The sequence below is a fragment of the Cygnus atratus genome, chromosome 26, assembly GCF_013377495.2.
Source record: "Cygnus atratus isolate AKBS03 ecotype Queensland, Australia chromosome 26, CAtr_DNAZoo_HiC_assembly, whole genome shotgun sequence".
Taxonomy (NCBI): domain Eukaryota; kingdom Metazoa; phylum Chordata; class Aves; order Anseriformes; family Anatidae; genus Cygnus; species Cygnus atratus.
The window spans coordinates 5,258,435-5,277,618 of NC_066387.1; the positions used below are offsets into that span (position 1 = coordinate 5,258,435).

Below are 19,184 nucleotides of genomic sequence, written 5' to 3' on the forward strand. Positions count from 1 at the left end.
GCTGTCCCCAGTGCCCTTGGTGCCCCTGCCCTGCCCCGTGCTGCTGGCGGGGGGCTGGGGGCTGGCAGCAGTGGGCAATGCCCCGCGGGCAGCAGGACCCGCACCCACCGCCACCACCTCTCCCATCTGTTCCCACTTGTGCCAGATGGGACAGGGACAGAGCGCTGGGGGCTGGGGCGGCATCGCTGGGTGCCGGGGGCTCCTTTCGTACTGTTCTTCTCACCGTGACGTTTCAATGGCTGGCCCCCAAACACTTTCTGACTGCTGTGTGTTTTCCCAGTGACTCAAAGGCAAGAATCTTTCAGAATAAATCATTCAGAGGCAGGGGAAAAAAAAAGGAACAGCTCTGACCCCACACGTACACACACTCCCCTCCTCCTACAAGCGTGTTTTGGAGCTGCTCAAGCAAAGGGAAGAGTGAGCAGGAGTAATTTTCCATGGATGCAGGGAACAATTCAGCCCCGCGTGGTTTTCGTCGTTAAAACGCTTCCCTCCAGCAGTTTCTGCTCCTCCACGCCAGACAAAAGAGATGTGCATGCAGAGACCAGTTCAGCCTTGCTCCACCCTGCGGTGCCGAGGTGTGGGGTGCCGGGGAGGAGGCACGGGGGGGGACGCGGATGTGGTGACGTGGGCTTGCTCCAGCCGCGCTCCCTTGGTACGTCGGGGATGCCTGAGTCAGCCGGGGTGGCTCGGGCACACCAACACGATGGTTTGGTCTGGGGGAAGAGCTCTTGTGGTGCTGGGGAGGGACGTGAGGACGGGGCCGGTGTTGCGTTGGTGCCGAGTGGCTGCAGGAAGACAGAGCGAGGCCTCGGCATCCTCAGTGCTGCACGGGCTGCAACCAAAAGAGTTCTGAAATGTCCATCTCCAGGAGCTGAGGGACAGGAGGGAGCAAGGCTGGGGCTGGCAGGTCTCTATTCTTACACATCAAGGCCCGGCACTGTTTCTGAGCCCCGTTTGGTGCCTTATTCCTGCTTTTCCCCAAGTGATGCTGACTACACCCACCATCCCGGGAATGTGCTGCTCACGGGGAGCACACGGGGCTGAAGGGCAGCAGCGCCCGCTGCATGCAAACCACGTCAAGGTTACCTTTAGCTCTGGGTGAGAAGAAAGATGAAAAGCTACCGGTTTTCACCAAAAAATATTTTCTTAGTTCCTCATCAAAGATTGGCATATGGCAGCTAGGCAGACTCAGGCCCAGACTGGTGGGAGACCTCTAAGCAACATTTTTGTGGCGCCAAGTAAGATTTTGCCAGCCTCCTCCCAGCCAGCCAGGTACTACTGAGCCGGAGGCTCAGCCCAGAGCTGGTTTACGGCCCTTCGCCAGACCACTAAAGAGGGCTTTCAGCAGAACATCAAAGACAAGACTCAGAGAATCACATGAGCCAGTGCTGCAGCCCCAGCAGCCCCGCACAACGGCAAAAGCCCCAACACCTTGGTTCCCTTAGGACCCCCAGGTGTGCGTGCCAAGCTTTTTGCTCCTTGCTCTATGTGCTTTTTCACTTCCTATTGCAACAGCCAGCAAATGCATTTATGAACAGCTGGGTTTTGCCTAGGAGTTGATGGCACTGAGCATGTCCGTGGATTGATGCTTTACATCCATAGCTTGTGCAGCAAAGATTTGGGGTGGCTGAGATGCTTCCTTGACAATAAGCAAAACAAGGCAAAAGGAAGCTATTACAGAAGATGATCTTGGTTTGCTTAGCCAAAGACAACAACAACAACAAAAAAAAACAGCCCACAAAGGCCTGAGGGGTATGACTGCTACACATAAAAGCACCCGTGAGAGGGCTGGGATGCTTATTTAAGCATAAGGACAATGTTGGCATGAAACCAATTGGGTAAAAACTGGCTGCAAATAAATGCAAGTGGGATTAAGAAGGTGTTTCCCAACTCTTAGAGTGCTCAGCTTGTGGAAGAGCCTTGCAGGGGATGCATTGGAGGCTGAGAGGGTGGAGCACTGCACCTTTTTGAAGGGAATCCCAGGTCTACGTGTGGACAGCAGGTCCAGGTTTGTCTCTCCTGGCCCTACAAAGACATCCCACGCCTCAGTCTGGGAAACTGGGAGGCTGAAACTTGCACCTCGGGGGAGTCCCAGTGCTCAGTGTCCCCTTAAAGCCATGCCAAGAGCTCCTGAAATCTTCCCAGATGAAAAATCAAAGCAGCTATATAAGCTGACTTCCCTTGGATTGTGTGCGCCTTGAGATTGTTAAAGTACTACAATGAGCAGGGATCTTGGAGAGCTACAACAATAGCTTATTTTGAAGGAAAATTAAGACCAGCTTGTTTTTCCTAATCTTGCAGCTTCCTCCAAACAAATGTGTCACAGCTGTTATACCTGGAGGTCATGGAAAAAGGGTCTCAGCAGAACGGCTGTGAGAAGTGGTTGAGGCAAAGAGTGTGAATGTGTCCTCCAGCAGGTCGGCATGCTGGGGTGCCAGCAGGCTGAACTGGGATGCTGAGGGCTTAATCAGGCCTTGTGTAGTATGAAATTTGCATTGCTTTGCATGCAAGGCTCAGGAAAGTAGCTGCTGCCCCAAATATTCAGTTTTTTTGCCTCACTGACTGATCAAACTCGATTTAGTACTTGGGTCAGATGTCAGATGTAAATTCCCTTCTAGTTAAAATTCAAAGAGTTTAAAAAGTCCCAGGGACACAGGCGGTGATGATGCAAGTAACCAGAGTCTCGTTGCCATCCCCCTGGTGCTGCTGGACAAAGGCAGAAGCTGCACCACCGGCAGGCAGAGCCGCTCAGAGGTGCAGGGCAGTGGCGATGTCAACATTAAAATTAAAAAATATAGTTTTGCATAAATTGATATTTCGCAGCTGTCTCCACAATATTTCATGGGAAAAAGCATCCAGTTACCACAAGCAAGCGTATTTCTAAACCCATTTAAAATCTTAAAACCGCAATACATAAACCTAACAATACCAAGCAGCAAGACATCAGGAAGCCATTGAAAGAAAAGCCCAGTGCAATATAAAAGTGAACTAAACATGACTATCACTGCCAAAGAATAATCTCCTCTAAATATTTTTAAAGGCAGCAAAGAGGATTATCGATGAGGTTTGAGACAAGATAAGGACAGATAATTTAGGTTCCAGAGAACATTTTGCGTATTCTGAAGGTACTGTGAGGTCAACCGACTTTTGAAAATGACCTAAAAAAACCAGAACAACAAAAGCCCAGTCCATTTTCTGAATTATTTGAGGTTGGAGGGGCTTTGCCTCTGTATGGCCTGAGGTTGGTCCTTTCTCCGTGCCTCAGCTTCCCCATCCACAGTGACCCAACAATGCAAGTTACAGCCTCCGAAGGGAGCCCGAGGGCTGCTTAGAGGTAATGCTGACAACTTAAATACGTACAACACAAATTCTGTTTTTGCTGTCTCAGTACAGGTGGTCACAGGGGTGGCGCAGGATCTGCTGGAGGCACGCTCTGGTCGGGGCCAGGCCAGTTTTTGTGTGCATGCTGCACCCATGGAGCCCCGATGTGACGCAGCAGAACTGCAGGGCTGTTGTGCTGCGTGCGCTGCTCTGGCAGCCGTGGCACTGCCCTGCTGGCTCTCGCTGCTTCCTGTCACGTCCCGGTCCTTGAAGAACAGCGCTGATTACATTTTCCTCCCTAATGAGCTCAATGAGTCTGAGGATGGGCTGAGACTGCCCCAGAGGACGGCGTTCAGGCCACAGCCCGAGCTCGAGGAGACGGCTGCGCAAAGCACAGACATTGCATGGAAACGCCACGGGAGCAAGGAACCGGGCGCTAAGAAAGCTGCCTGCTGCATGACTGAAATCCGGGGATGTACCAGAAGGGCAGGGGACCACCACAGTCTGCATGCCATTTAAAAGGACGTACACAGGAGCCAGACCAAAATTACCCCACTGACGCAAGGGAGGATGGAGAGAAACATTCCCATGGAGGCTAGGCATCCACAGGACTAAAAGCCACAGCCTAAGGAGCTAAAACACCCCCAAAACAAATTTCAGAAATAGTTCTCAACTCCACACAGACAGCTTGTTTTCTGTAAGCACAGCTGCTCCCTTTCCTTGCATGCACTTCTGAAGCAGGAGGTTTTCAGATTGTCTTCTGAAGTACTTGGTAAAAGTCACAGTAAGCAGGAAACCAGCCTAAATTGGGTCATTAGTCCAACCAGAATGGTAATTTTCAGGTTTCTTGCCTTCCTTATGCCACTGCTTTATCTTCTAGCACCTTGGATTTATTGGGAGTTACAAGCATGTGCTCAGCAATGGGTGGAAGAGTGCTTTGGCAGAGGAAAGGACAGCCATGTTCTGGAGCTTTCCTGCACGTGCCTGGCCCATTCTCAGCTGTTTGGCTGCCCTGCCTCTGTAGCAGGAAGCACCCTGGGCTGAGGTGGCAAATCCATGTGTGATTGCACGAGTACAGAGCTCCCGAAGGTGGGGTTATCTGGGAAGCTGGGTGCCGGGCATCGCGACGCTCCCCGCACCGCATCCCACCTTCCAGCCAGGGACGCATCAACCCTGCAGAACTCAGCTTCCTCCAGAAGTTAATGTCAAGCAGGAGGCAGTGTAAGTTAATTTGTACCTAGGGTGGCTTCATAAATAAAAACCTTTAAGGAAAACTGGAAAATTGTGGTAATGAAATAGAGGTGCCTTCATTTGAAAGCCTCTGCTCCGACTCCCAAGCGCAATGACAGCCTGGGGACTTGGTACAGCGGGTGCACTGTTAGGGCTCTACCCGCATGGGCAATGTCTTGCCAAGCTGCCACCTTCAACAGGCTTAAACTCAGGAGTTTTTTTTATAAAAACCATAAACAAACAACCCGAGCTGCTAGCAGCCTGCTAAGCTGGCTGGCGGTCGGCTGCAGCTCCGCCCTGGCTCGGAGGGATCGCTGGCTATCTCTGTACGCACCGTGAGTAAATATTGGTTCAAACACAGAGAGCTCGTGGGCTAAAGCACAAGGCTGCATGAAGCTCAAATAACCAGGCTGGCAGAAGTGCTGGTGGCCAGGACTGGCCCTCGCTGTCCCCTCCTGTGTCACCCAGGGGCTGTGCTGGCTGCTAGCACTGCTCCAGCTGCTAGCACTGCTCCAGCGAGCTCTGTCCAGCCTTGTGCTTAGCACAAAGTCCCCTGGGATTATACCCGAAATAAAGCAGCATGCAGCACACATATACAGCTGGAAGAAAGCTTGCGTTGCCAATTCTGCTGGTCGGAGGCTATTCTCAGGCTTGTTCCCAGCTGCAGCAAAGGGGAGAAGTGATTCCCTCACCAGCAACTCTCAAAAGGACGAGCATGGCACATAACTCATTGCAGGCTAAATAACCTTCCCTGCCCTCAGGGCTTGTTCATTTTATTTATGGGAAAATATGCTCGTTAATACTCTTATCACAGGTACGATCTAATTGGGGGGGGGTAGTCTCCTTTGAATATATCCATTTTAATGAGCTGTTGGCAAAATGTTTAGGCAGGCAAAACTGACTCTGAACGCGCTTCTAACAGAGCAGATTCTGCACAGGTCTTAACGTTCATCCTGCTGGCATCTGTTTGTTTTGATAACATTTCCAAACGAAATTACGAATTACAAAAGCCAAGCTGTACTGTGCACTTCCTCGTCCCTGAGGTTGACTGATCCAAGCACAACAAGAACTGAAGGAAAATAAGCAACCCTGTCCAGCTCACCCGCTCGCCCTCACGACACAGAGGGTGTAGAAATGGCCCCTCCTGAAAAGAAATGTCAGAACTGCTCTGAAAGAGAAAAGGGAAGCTACACCAAAAATAAATAAATAAATAAATAAATAAAATAAAAAAACAAGTAAATAAATTCAGTACACAAAGGCTCCAGCAAACAGCTCAGCAAGGGGGTCAGCAGGGAAAGAAAACGCTTGTGGAAGAATTCCACAAAGCCTCTGCACACCAAAATGCAGATTGCGTATGATCAGACAGGGGCTTGTTTTCTCAGGACCAGCTCTGCGAGGTGCTGTGCCCCCCTGTTCTGCCCCTGCTAGCAGGATTGAAAGCGCTCAATCCGGTCCCCAAATTAAACTCCCCTCTGTAAGTCTGCACACTTTGCAGGAATCTGAACCTTGTCACCACTCATTTAACACAGGAACGGAAAGGGCAACCCCTGGGAGCTACATCTGGCCCGAAGTAAGTGAAACAGAAAATGGATCGTGGAAGGGAGGATGTTGCAATGGCTTACACTTCATTGTTTTGCAGCTACCTCTGAATTCCTCAGGACTGTTTGCTCATAATTGGCAGCAGCACCCGGAGAAAAATCAATACAAAAATCAAGCACTTTTTCTGAAATTACAGAACCGTAACGACAAATTGCTCAGGCGCACACTTCTTTCCCCGACAATGTTAGGGTGCCGTCCCCTGACGGTCTCCTGTGTCTCCGGCTGCTGGCTGGCGCTGCCCACGTTTCCTGTTCTCACTTCAAGCTGCTCCTCTCACCCCCGCATCATTTTTATAAGGAAACCAAACTGCAGCGCCTCAAAAGCCTGCTCCTGCAAACTTAGAGAAGACAACTCGGCACTTATTAGTGACCAGCACTACATCGGTTTACATCCCTAAAAGCGATACTGAAATTTTAAAGCATTTTAAGCATCCGTTACCTCATCTGCATTCAATATATAGTCCTCTTCATACCAGCTGTTTTTAAGTGAGAAAGCGGAGTTCCAAAGTTTCTTTGGTAAGAAGCACAGACATTTGTTGGCCCAACGTACTAGTGACTGCTTTCTTCTTGTTAATATCTCACAAGGACCTTGGAAAATAAATTCTTCCCTGTGCTGGTAAACACTGAAGAATTCCAGCCTTACTTTGCAGTGGCACGCAGAATTTCCTTCTAGCACAAGGGGGTCTGCAGAAAACCTGACCTTCAAATCACACCGTTCTTGCAGGGAAGTCAGTGAAAATGAGGAGAGTTTGCCAGCTACAAAAAGTGTTCTAATTACATGACCCACAAAGATCAGAATAGATTCTAACTCACCAAAGAGCGTTGTTAGTGGGGGAGCATTTAAAATTAGGTAACTGACAGTTAACTATTACCTGTAAAACAATGAATCTGGAGTTTGAAGGAAGGACACAGATAGACCTACGAGCCCCACTTTAGAAGATTTAGGTCTTACAAAGTTTAGAAATAACACTGTCCAGTGTTTTGATAAAGACCTCATAAACTTGTGCTGAGCTTTGTCTCCACACAGAACTGACCAAACTGAACATTTAAATTATCCTGGGACAAGAAGCAGCTAAATTACAGGGTGGAGAAGTCAACACAATCACTTCTGTGAAAACACGTCATGACAGACATCTCTGTGTCATATTTTGTTCTGTTTTGGTGCTTGGCTGAATCTCTAGATAACTCTTAAAACTGTTAGAACAATGAGCGTCTTCCTGGAATGGAAAGAGAGAGAATAGGCAAGCAGAACAACTTGATTTTATAGTCTGGGTTACTTGATTTATTGAAATAGTTTGTACTACTTTTATGGAGATACTAAGTGTGCAATGCTATGTAAGGACTGTCCATACTTTAAAAGAGAGCTTGTGTTTTTCTTTCTCTTGTACTTCCCTAGTCAGCAAATCAGAGGCAGATTAATTCCCATGATGCTGCTAAATGTCATAAACATCTCCTCTTTCCACATCCAAGAAGAGCTATGACAGCACGATGCAGCTAAGCAGGAAATATACTGGTCTTTCTGCTACGTGTCCATTACCAATCTTTTCCACTCATCTTCACTGAAGCTTTGTTGCTGCTCTAGCACATGCGAGTGGGCACTGCTGCAGTGCAGCCCGGGCAGCCCACTCCCCAGTAGCATCCTCAGTGGCAGAAAAAAACACAGAAACACTAATGGTTGCGGTCGTGTTATTTAGTCTTGTTTTAATCACCTAAACAGCTGAACAGCTTATCTTTCCTTTTCTAAATAAAAGAAGTGATACAGCTACAGTATCAACTTGCAGGATTTCAGGATGGTCAAGTCTTAAGAGTGTTTTGGATCCTGCACATCTTCCTAAGCACTAGTTTTGTGTCATCTCATCACAAACTCCTGCAAACCTGAAAGCGGACAATGAAGAGGAAAGACATTCCATTACTGGTCTTGCCCATTTCTTCCTTGAGCATCTGTTTACATCAGCTACCAACCTTGACCTTGATTTTACTTACTCCTCTGCTGTCATAAACTCTGCTTCTAGTCTAACACCCTTCAGAAAATAAAAACTATAAAAACTTGACAAAAATCATTAACTGGTGATTCCGATTAATGTTTGGGATGTCTCTTGTTAAAAGAGACTGAAAGACATGCTGAAACGAGGTAAAAAGAAAAGCAAATGAAGTTCTGGAAAATAAAACTCTTTTGTTTTCCTCAACCTGAAACTATTCAAACTTAGGTTCCTAATCTGGAGTTCGGCTGTGTTGCTGCTTCTGTACTTTCTCCGTTAACAGGTCTGGTTATTTAGTAACTCAAATTGCACAAGATATTTTCCCAGCTGATATTATACAGCCTAATTACTATGACCTGTTTGTGTAAGACAGAGAACTTCTGGGACTCGCTGCACGCTCTCATCTGAGGAGTTCAGTAAGCAGTTCAGGAGAGAGCTGCTAGAAGCTTACTGGCACAGGCTCTCTGCTGCTCGTCAGCTCTGGGGACTATGCTGATCCTTTGAAATGTGTCCTGGAGACATGGGAGTTGGGGGCCAGTGGAATGAGCAGGTCTTTGATAGCGTGTTTGTGGACACCAGCACAGGACTTGGCATGAACTAGAGCCTCAGGACTTTGATGGACGAGAACGTCTACTTGCAATTGTCCCTCTTGCCTCTGTGTTGAAAGCTACTGTGCCACAGCAGATGTGGGTGTATATGAATGGAAGCCCACATGTCAGCTGTTAGGGTTCACTGCCCGGTTATTAGATAACACCAGGGATTGAGTGTTGGCCAAAGATGCCAAACAAAATGCGGCTGGAGCAATTGGGACACAGACACACAGTTACTTCTGCATACTCTGCTATGGTAGGATAATCATGGCAAAACAGTGGTAAAAAAACAGCTGGAGATGGCAACATCTCAAAGTGCCTCAGCTGTTAATCCTGACATTCTGAGTCAGAGTCTTCTCTGTGAGGATTTATGAATCATTGTCACTGCTAAACTGGAAGAGGCAGGCTATCTCAGCAAAACTGCAGCTGGAACTAATCCCACACAATATTTAATGCACAAAAAGAGAACAGGTTGATTGGGCTCTTTGCAGACTACAGAACACCACAGTGTTATCCAGGTCACTCAACTGTAAAATGGAGTGATGGCCCACTGAGATGACAGGTATCCAATGAGCAAAGCTGTTTCCAGTGCCACAGTAAAGAGGAAAGCAGCTGCAAAGATGATGTCCTTTGACACAGTGCCATTATCAGGAATTACAGCCAGATTACCACATAAATAATAAATGTCATTATTAGAAATAATGAAACCTAAACCAAAATGCTAAGGCAGTCCTTCCATCAACAAATATATCCTCCCCCTTCCCCCCCCCGGAAAACCTTTCTAAAACAACACACAAAACATGAATTGCCAAATCTTCTCTGATGTGCTTCATTTGGTCCAAATATTCGTGAGTTGCAGCTATCCTATTGTTTCAAGTTGGTCTCTGGGTAATGCATTAAATGGCAATCAGCTTCCCATCCATAAATCAACAGCTACACGTAGAGACTACGATGAAAGCACCAACATCGCATTTATTTTGTGTTCTGGGAGCTAAGTGCAGACACCTGCAGCAGGAAAAGGCTTTTTCTCGTGTACCTCTTACTTACCATGACTCCCAGACTAGTCACTGGCTGCTGGCCAGGCTAGGCTTGTCATCTAAGCTGCAGGAGAACAGACAATGTTTTCATTTGGCAATACACTTTGTTCCATCACAGTCAATCAGAGCAGTTTCAGGACACAGAAGGAGGGTGGGGATTTAGACACTTATTCTTGTTCAAAGGGGAACCAATCAATGGTTTATCCATGTGCTCAGAGCTCCTGGATGGGAACATTTTAAAGCAAATAAATATAAACAACACAATAAAAATATTATATACGTATACTCAGATGAAGCTACAGTACCTGAAGGCAATAAACAGGCTTGTTGTAGCCCGGGTTGAACAAAAGAAAAAAAAAGAATACAGACATCTACATTTTTATACAAAACCATGATTTTTTTTAATCATTACAATGTATCTTTAGTAGTTTTCTTTGGCTCTATAAAAATCTTTTTTTCCACTTCATTTACAAGGCATACCTGCCCACAAACTCAATTCAGCATCATGTAAACCTTTATTTTAGCTTTCTTTCCATGTAGGACAGTAACATCCACCACTTAGGATGTGCCCTGACTTGCACGATGTGCTTCTGACTTGGTTTTTATAAAGGGACTGGTATCACCTACTAAGCAATAGGCTGAAATGTTCAGAACGGACCGAGTCAAAGATTGGACCAGGGAATTCTCATGTATTTACTTTTCGTACACATTTGACTGCTGCTTTCTTTCCAATTTAAGAAGGCGTTTACACCTGTATTGTCCAGAAGAGATCTGGGCTGTCTGAAACACTCAGCCTTTCCTCCAGACCTTGCTTTTGCGGTGGGGTGCGAAGACCCAGCTGCGCCTCAAAGCCTCGGGTTCCCAAAGCGCTTGCAGGCGATCAGAAGCGCCGTGCAAGTTATCAGGGGAGCGTTACTGTTTGTCATGGGGCTCAGGGAGCAGGTTAGCATCTGCTATGTAAATAACCAGCCTTTATTTGCTTCCTCATTGAAGGCACAGCACGAGGCTTTTTTCTGTTCAGGTTACTAACAGTCACTACCCAGACAACTTTAAAATTATACACCGCACAGTGGCCAGAATAAAACACAAACTGAAGGTAAACGCGACGTTGTGATTCTAGCATCAACCAAGGACAGGCGCACCAAAAAGAGGTCACACTCCCGGCCTATTCCTCGTGGGACTCCCCACCCTGTACTTGGGTGACTGGTTAATTTTTTTTTTCTGACGTTTCTCTCAACATCCAGCCTATAGGACTACAGAGAATAGCCTCAAGTTGCACCAGGGGAGGTTGAGGTTGGAAATTAGGAGGCATTACTTCTCAGAAAGAGCAGTCAGGTGTTGGGACGGGTTGCCCAGGGAGGTGGTGGAGTCACCGTCCCTGGGGGTGTTTAAGGAGAAGTTGGATGTGGTGCTTGAGGACGTGGTTCAGTTGGCAATATTGGTGGGAGGGGAATGTTAATCTTGGAGGTCTTTTCCAACCCTAAACATTCATTTAATTCTATGATGCCCATGCAGGGCAAGCCTGACGCCGCGGGACCCATCCCCTTGGAGGACCTACTGGTGCCCCAGGCCTACGGGACGCTGAGGGGACCCTCAGGGGCGCCGCCTCCCCGCACCCTCCCCCCCACCCCCCGCGCATGCGCCACGCACAGCCCGGCCCCTCCCTTTCCCCGCAGTTTACCTCAGCCAGCCGCACGCGGGACTCGAACCGGCGGCCCTGCGATCAGCGAGGGTTGCGACACCGTGCCGAAGCCTCCCAGCCCAGCCCCGCCCCGCCCCGCCAGATCCCGCCCACCCGCGGAGGCGCAGCCAATCGGAGCTCTCCGTGACTCCCAGTCTCGTCGCCTTTCCAACCAGCGCCGAACTCCTCGCGCTGCCGGCCAATAGAGAAAGAGCTCGATGTTCCGCCCCCGCGCTCCCTTCAGCTAATGGGAAGCGAGGCTTTCTAAGTGACAGTTGGGCCGTTCCCGCACGGGAGCTCTCTCCTGTTCGGGGGCGTGGTCTGCTCCGGGGGGGCGGTACCACATGGGGGCGTGGCCGTGCAGAGGGTATATAAGGACCCACTGCGGCGCGGGTGCCATTTTGTGTAGCAGCGCCTGGAGAGCGGCCGGCGGGAGGCAGTGGAGGGTTTCGGGGTTCGGACCAGAGCGGCCGGATGGTGAAATCCTCCCTGCAGCGGATACTCAACAGTCACTGCTTCGCTAGAGAGAAAGAGGGGAATAAAAGCACCATCATGCCCGCCGTGCTGAGCCTCAGTACCGGACAGAGCAGGTGAGGGGCTGGGGCCTCGCTCAGCCTTCGCACCGCAGGGCGTTCGCCGCCGGCTTCCCCCCCCCCCCCCCCCCCCGCCGGCTCTGGTTTTCTTCCTCCTCCTCCTCCTCGTCCTCCTCCCTCCCGGACCGGGGGCACGGCTGCTCCGTGGTGGGGGCGGGCCCTGCGGCCTGGCCTCCTCCCCCACAAAAGAAGGGGGGGGGGAGGGGGGCGGGAGGGGAAAAAATACAAAAAAAATTACTATTGTTTTTTAATTTTCAAGAGTCTAAGGCAACGCCGTAAGGTCGGTTACGCCCCTAGCCGTGCTAGGGGACACGTCTGAGCCCCCCCTTACACGCAGCCGGGCCCAGGCAGGCGCCCCCCGAGCCCCCTCCCGGTGCCACGTTAGCGGCAGGCCCCGGCCCCGCGCTGGGCTCAGCCGAGGGGGGAGGGCTGGGGCAGGGCACCCCCGGCCCCTCGGGGGGCTGCTCCGCCGTACCCTCCCTCCCCGGCGGGGTAACGGGGGGAAAAGGCTCCTGAAGACAAAAGGCACGGCCCCCACGGGGAGAAAAGGCAGGATTAGGCAGAGAGGGGAAAGGGCTGGAAGCTGTTAGCCCCTTACGTAAGCGCAGATATTCTGGAGAAGTAGTCGAGGTGCTGAGCCTAAAGCAGAATGTAAGGCTGTTACGAGAGCTCTTAATTTAAAAGTCAACAGAAGGATTAAACAATCCTAACAGATGCTGGGGAGAAAAGATCTGGATGGGGGTGACCGGGCTACAGTGATGGAAGCTTAGGATGTGGGTCTGCCTTGAATAAAGAGAGTGATGAACAGACCTGGTGTGTGCATTGTGAGACCAGCCCTAGAATGCTACAGAAAGCTGTTTTTATACTTAACTGCAGGTTAAAGAGAGGTGATTTTTTTTTCAAGAGGAGTAAGATTACCCAAACATCACTAAAATATATTCTCAGTTGTAAACTGTAGACAGCCTTCATTATATAGTGCTTTTCATTGGGTGAAAGGTGAAATCATAAAGGATTACTACTGCACAGTTCTGAACAAGGTGTTCAAAGGCTTATTTGTAAGGCTAATTAGGAATACGTAGATCTGCAATCATTCTGAAATAAAATAAGTAATGCTAGTATTAAAATAATTTCAGAGAGTCTAAAATAATGGACTGAACACATTTAATTGAGATTGAGCACATCATAATTTTTAGTTTAATAACTTCATAGCCGCTGTGCTTACTAATGCCTTCTGGCATTTCATATTTGACCTATATGGCCATTCATTGCCTTTCTAATACAGATTATTCGTCACAGATTCCAAGCTCATTAAAAATTAAACTCGTATGAACTGTGCAAAATGGTGGATTATTTTGTACATGTTTATTCTGATTTGCAAATGGCTGCTGGCACTCACAGACAGGACGATTGTGAAAATTTCCCTAAGGGCCTGGATTGCTGCATCTGCTGAGATGACGCAACTCAAGAGTGAGCCTGCAGGGTGAAGGATGGTGCAGAGGGAGGGGCCAGGCGGCACAGCGATTGCTGTTCCTACAGTAGAAGGCTTATTCACAGCCAAGCAGGCTTAGAGACGGGATGAAACAGCACACGCACAAGAAATGTTTCATGTCTGAAGATAACATTCTTCACCTTAAACACTGAATGTGGCTAAGCGCAAGGTATGATTGCTCCAAAAGTCAGTCAGTAGAAAGACTTGCAGATTTCCAAATCATCAGATGTGGTCTTTAAGTTGAAACTCGAGAGCTTGCTTCTGAGCTTTGCCTGATAACATTTGAGATAGTGTCCTCTGCGAGGCTATTTAATGTAATTTTTCTGACCTCAAGCCAAGAGAGCTGATGCAAAGATCTAATGTAATTAAGGCTGTATATCACAAGGAAAAACGATTTCCAGGGTGGGGAAGAAAATGGGATTTTGCATACATGGTAGTGAAATGGTTCCTTTCTTGAGATCAGGTCAAACATACAGCTGCCACGATACAGAAATGTACTTCATACCAAGTTAAGAGTATTTTCATCTCCAACCTAGTATTTCATTCAGTATAGTACAGTAGTAGCTTTCTGATGCCTGCGGATCTGGGCTTTAGGTGATGTTCTCGTGCTTGGCCTGTATGTTCTTTTGTCTTGCTACTTGACTAGGTTACAGTGGGAGGAGTTCCCTCAGTCTACAAAACTGTGCTATCTAATCCCTGTAAAACCTAGAATTCCCAGGGCTCTAACACTGCTGCTTGTTTACCTTTAACTGTGATTCTTTTCTAGTTCCAGGGTTCCCTTCAATTGCTGTAGTAACCTGGGTCCGGGGCCTCGGTGGTGCTCCTGATGTCCCTCACCCACCCCTGAAGATCCCAGGTGGGCGAGGGAATAGTCAGAGGGATCACAATCTTTCAGCTAATTTATTTTATTCGGTGAGTATGAGTAATGTTAAGCAACTTGCTCTGGTAGGTGGGAAACTTTTCTTGTCCCAGCCCTTTTAATGGGAGTTAACTCTTCTCCAAAATGAACTGGAAGTAATGTTGCACGTATTACTGCTACAGGATAATCGGCTGAATGTAACAGAAGAACTAACATCTAATAACAGGACAAGAATTCTGAATGTCCAGTCAAGGCTTACAGATGCCAAACACATTAGTTGGAGAGCAGTGCTGAACAACAACAACCTCTATATAGAAATTCCCAGTGGTGCTCTGCCTGAAGGGAGCAAGGACAGGTGGGTAGAATAAAATGCAACTTGAGTTTGATTTGTCTTGAAGATCTAGCATAGTACTGTCGGATGTTCTCTTCAGTCTGCTCATGGTGCTTCATGGTGCTTGATGCTCTTTTGTAAGAGACTACAACTAAGTGATCCTGATCTGAGAGCTTCATCTGCTTGTTCTGTCAGGCAAAATCAAGGGCAAAGATCTGATTTCAAACTGCATTCCTGGTAGCGGTGGTTGCTTTTATCCACTGAAAATACCATTCTGGTTCTGAGTCCGTCACTGCAGTTCTCCCTTCAGCTGCAACAAAAAAAACAGCAACATTTTTTTGTGTAATTAAGATTTAAATTTGTGTCTCAAGTTATAGCTATGGCTTGGGGATTTCTCGTTGGTGTGAGTCTCCAACCCATGCCTGCTACTTGTGCTTGTAATGTGTGCAGATGGGTTCATGGGGCCTTGCTGCCTGCTTCTGAAGGAAGTGCTTGCTCATGTGCATTGAATGCCTTGCATTTGTTTTGTAGTTTTGCAGTTCTTCTGGAGTTTGCCGAAGAACAGCTTCGAGTTGATCATGTGTTCATTTGTTTCCACAAGAACAGAGATGATAGAGGTAGGTGTTAGCACTGTCACTAGATGTTAATGCAATATTTGAAGTTGGTTTTGGTGGAAACTTTTAACTGTTGTTTGATACCAAGAGAATTAAATGTTTTCTTTTTCTAGCTGCATTGCTCCGTACTTTCAGCTTTTTGGGCTTTGAGATTGTGAGACCAGGGCATCCCCTTGTCCCCAAGAGACCAGATGCTTGCTTCATGGCCTACACGTTTGAGAGAGACTCATCAGAAGAAGAATAGATTGCAATGTTTGCCTTTTAGAGCTTTCTTGTTGTCTATAAAGATGATTCTGTAGAAATTTTGTCAACATCTATTACAGTATATATAACTTTGTATGAGATGTTGTGACCAACTGCTCTGGTGGTGAGATGTTGAAAATTTCAGACTCCACATCTTTTTCTGGATTTGTGCGCATGTTGTGGTTGTGCAAATAAATGCTCCCTCCAAATTAGCAGTATATTTCTTGAAGTTTAATATTGTGTTTGTGATACTGAAGTATTTGCTTTAATTCTAAATAAAAGTTTATATTTTACTTTTTATTGCTGGTTTAAGATGTTTAAGACTTGCACCCTGACGAGTTGGCTCTGGAACTCTCCCAACCATTAAAGTTGCAGGTATGGAAAGGCGTGGGTTACTTGTCACTTGATTGGAGCTCAAGGCTATGATCTGTCAGGACTTGCAGTCCTGGAAGAGCCTGCTTTTAGTGAAAGAACTATAGCAGGTTATCCGTTTCTACTGGTCATTGTGATCAGTGATGGAGCAGCAGTATTAAACACCAGTCAGGCTGGCAGCAAAGTCTTCTGGCTTTTTTATTTTTAAATTGGTTGGAAACAGAAGTGCTGAGGTACTAACAGGCCAACTCCTGTTCTTACCCCTGCCATCAGAGTGGTTCCAAAGAGGGTTTATCACTATGGTGATAGGCGCTTTTATATATATAAATATATATGTAAATCCCTGCTATATCAATGTTTCATAGGATAGGTAATTCAGGGTATGAGTTGGTTAGAGTGAAATGAGTGAAATGCTGAGAAGCACAGTGCATGCATGCTATGAGGTTCAAGCAGCTTTGAGAACCAAATAGTGCACTTTAGCATCTGAAATCAGTGCTAGCGGTAGTGGTGGAGTCCTGTGCTGGCATGCAAGATGACTCACTGCCTTATTGGCTGTGATCTAGAAAGGCTTGTGGCACTTGCATAGCTAAATACTGTCACTGAAGCTAAGGCAGCTTCCAGAAGGGGGCTGCAAATCAGGCAAAACATTGGGGTCGAAGTACAAGGAGAAGGGAGTTGAGTAGTGCGTGGTGGAGGGGCCACAGCCACCCAGACAATGTCTGTGATACTGAACAGAAGGGAAAAACGTGGATGTACAGAGTGTTAGATTTACCAGAGCTTGCAAGTGTAGCTGTCACCTACAGTGGTAAGTCTCCAGAGGGCTGTGCTTTAAAATATGTTTCAGTTTTTTTTTAGTTTACATTTGCAGCTGTATATGCTTGTTTAGTGCTTTTGGATCCCATCAAACTTCGTCTATAAAGCTTATAGCAGTGAATCCCTGGGGTTGATTCCCTAGGGTTGATTGAGTGCTGGCTCTGAGGTTATTTTACCAGGTTTCAAGCACCCCATTGTTCATGCTGTTGAGTCAGTGTAAGCTCAAGCACATGATCCTTGTTTGTTCCAGTGTGTGCTCTGCTACCAGCCCCATGTCCCCAGAGCTTGGCTTTAAGATCCAACTCACCTATGTGCTCAAATGTGTAAATGAGTCCTGGGGGGCTGCTCTGTGGGGCGATCCTTAGGCAGCTGTTCTGGGCCAAGGAATCCAGGCATTGCATGAGTACGTCAAACTGCTGCTACCCCTATAATTCTGCTCTCCGAGCAGTGGGGAGCAGGTCCTGTGGTGGTAACTGCCCCTGCTGCAGCACAAAGGGGCCTGCAGGTGTGGTGCTGTGATCCCAGAGAGCCTGGTAAGCGAGCAATACTGATGGTCTGATTAATTGGCTTCAGGCACTTACCAAGCCTTTTGCTAACATCTGGCTGGACCCTTCACACTCCCAGCACCGTCACTCTCTGCTCCTTGGGTCCTGGTATACCTGGCACAACAGCGGTTCCGGATAGACCCAGGCTCCTGGCTGCTGTGTAGCCAGGTGAATGCAAGCAGGCTCCTTCCTACTGTCACTTGCTTGTTTGTGGTCTTATAGTCATGTGCATGCTTTTTTTTTCTTTTTTCTTTTTTTTTTTTTTTGGAAAGCTGTGAACTTGCCAACAGCCGGCGAGGAGGAGGGGGGCATGAGGTGGGAGAGGGTGTTCCTGCCTTTTCCCAATAAGCTGGTAAAAGCATCAAGTTCCTAAGAGGATTCTCTTGAGAAACTTGTTTTCCTCTCACCTGTCGTGGCAGTGATGCTGCTGCTTGCCTTCTGCGGGGATGAGCAAGTGTGGAGCCCACGCGGTTCTGCCTCCAAAGCTGTGGACCCCTGCAGGCTTTGCTGGCCATGGTGCTCCAAGCTGCCCCAGCAGAAGGGGCGAGGGTCACTGATGGTGACGATCAGTTGGAAACCAGAGCTGGGGGTGCAAGTGGTGCTTGGAGCTGCTGTCGTGGCAGTGACACAGGATCTGGCCATCCTGGCCCCTGGGACACCAGGGGCTGGGGTAGGCCTGCAGGAGTGTATATATATATATATATATATATTTTTTTTTTTTTTTCCCCCAGGGTGAGGTGCCCGAGCAGGCCCTGCTGCTGAGCTGCTGCTACTGCCAGGGCTTTTACTGCCATCTTGTAGCCATGCATGATACTACAGGAGCAGCACTGGGGATGCAGGGCAATGCCTCCTGCGCGGTTCTGGCCCCAAAGCTCCTACTGGGGGACTCTGGTTTTGTGAACCAGCCGTGCTTGGGTACCGAGCAGATTTGTGTGGCCAGGGAGATTTTTTGACCCTACTCCTTCCTGTCTCTTGCCCTTGGTCCCACCTCCCTTGTAGCTCTGTTTGGGAGATGCTCAAGGCAGGGACGGTCCCCACTGCGTGCAGAGCCTCACACAAAGGGGCTGTGATCTCAGCTGGGTGTGAGCCCTGCTGCAGTCCAAGCAACGAGGCTGATGCCTCCCTGCACCGTGGGACGCAGCCCTGGGCTGTGAGGCTGGGGATGGAGCACGTTTCTGCCATGCCAGACTGGAAGAAAGCAGTGCCCTGGGAAAGCAGCATGTTGTTGGGGCAGGGCAGGAGGCAGAAACCCACTGTCTGGGAGCATTTTTCTCTGTGGTTCTGTCTCCATGGTCACAGCTCCTGTTTACCAAGGTTTTTTTCAAGTCTGGGGACTGCCATGAAGGATCCTTCCCAGACTCAGCTGTGCCACTGGCTCTAGTGACTGCCCAGTGTGTCACCGTCTCCATCGATGGGACACCAGACCTGCCTCTGCGGGGAAGCCCCCCAGGGCCCATCTCACTGCATGCACAGCCCACAGCAGCTGCTCTGTCTGCTGTCAGGTGATAGCTGTGAGTGGATTAGTAATTACTTAGTTAATAATTATATCAACTACCCAAGCGGGGTCTCGTGTGACACTCTACCCCCTGTGCAGACAGCCGTGCCGCTGCCATGCTCACGTGGTTTGGGGCTCTAGGTGCTGATCCTGCACAGTGCTGAGCAGCCACTGCCTGCACGATGTGTCCTTGAGATGTGTCCCCTCAAGTGCCGTGGGACAGGCATGTGCATCTGGTTATGGGTCTCTTTACAGGGGAAATGTATTTATTGCAAGCTGCGCTCAGTTTAGTCACTACGTGAGTCAGATCTTGCTCACAAGCAGGTGGTGTTTCCCTGCAAGTCCCGTTCCAGGAGTGGGACCACGGGGGGCACACTTGGCTCGGGGGCTC

At 48.4% G+C, this 19,184-nt stretch overlaps 2 protein-coding genes across 4 annotated transcripts in view; one reads left to right on the forward strand and one right to left on the reverse strand.

Moving 5' to 3' along the window:
* The window catches only part of JSRP1 (junctional sarcoplasmic reticulum protein 1), a 29,442-nt gene extending 17,926 nt beyond the window's left edge, over nt 1-11,516 (reverse strand). The window contains exon 1 of one of the 3 annotated variants that reach the window (XM_035569690.2): nt 11,440-11,516. The gene's annotated coding sequence lies outside the window, so the exon portion shown is untranslated. Of the gene's footprint in view, nt 1-3,363; nt 4,430-9,768; nt 9,793-11,439 lie in introns of those variants that run through there. The other 2 variants (XM_035569691.2, XM_035569689.2) reach the window with 2 other exon arrangements.
* Nucleotides 11,517-11,813: 297 nt separating this feature from the next.
* OAZ1 (ornithine decarboxylase antizyme 1) lies at nt 11,814-15,868 on the forward strand. Its single transcript, XM_035569699.2, is given in 6 exon segments — nt 11,814-12,029; nt 14,288-14,345; nt 14,347-14,433; nt 14,563-14,735; nt 15,243-15,328; nt 15,439-15,868. Coding segments are annotated over 6 exon segments (651 nt in total). The 5' UTR covers nt 11,814-11,913; the 3' UTR covers nt 15,570-15,868.
* The last annotated feature ends 3,316 nt before the right edge of the window (nt 15,869-19,184 follow it).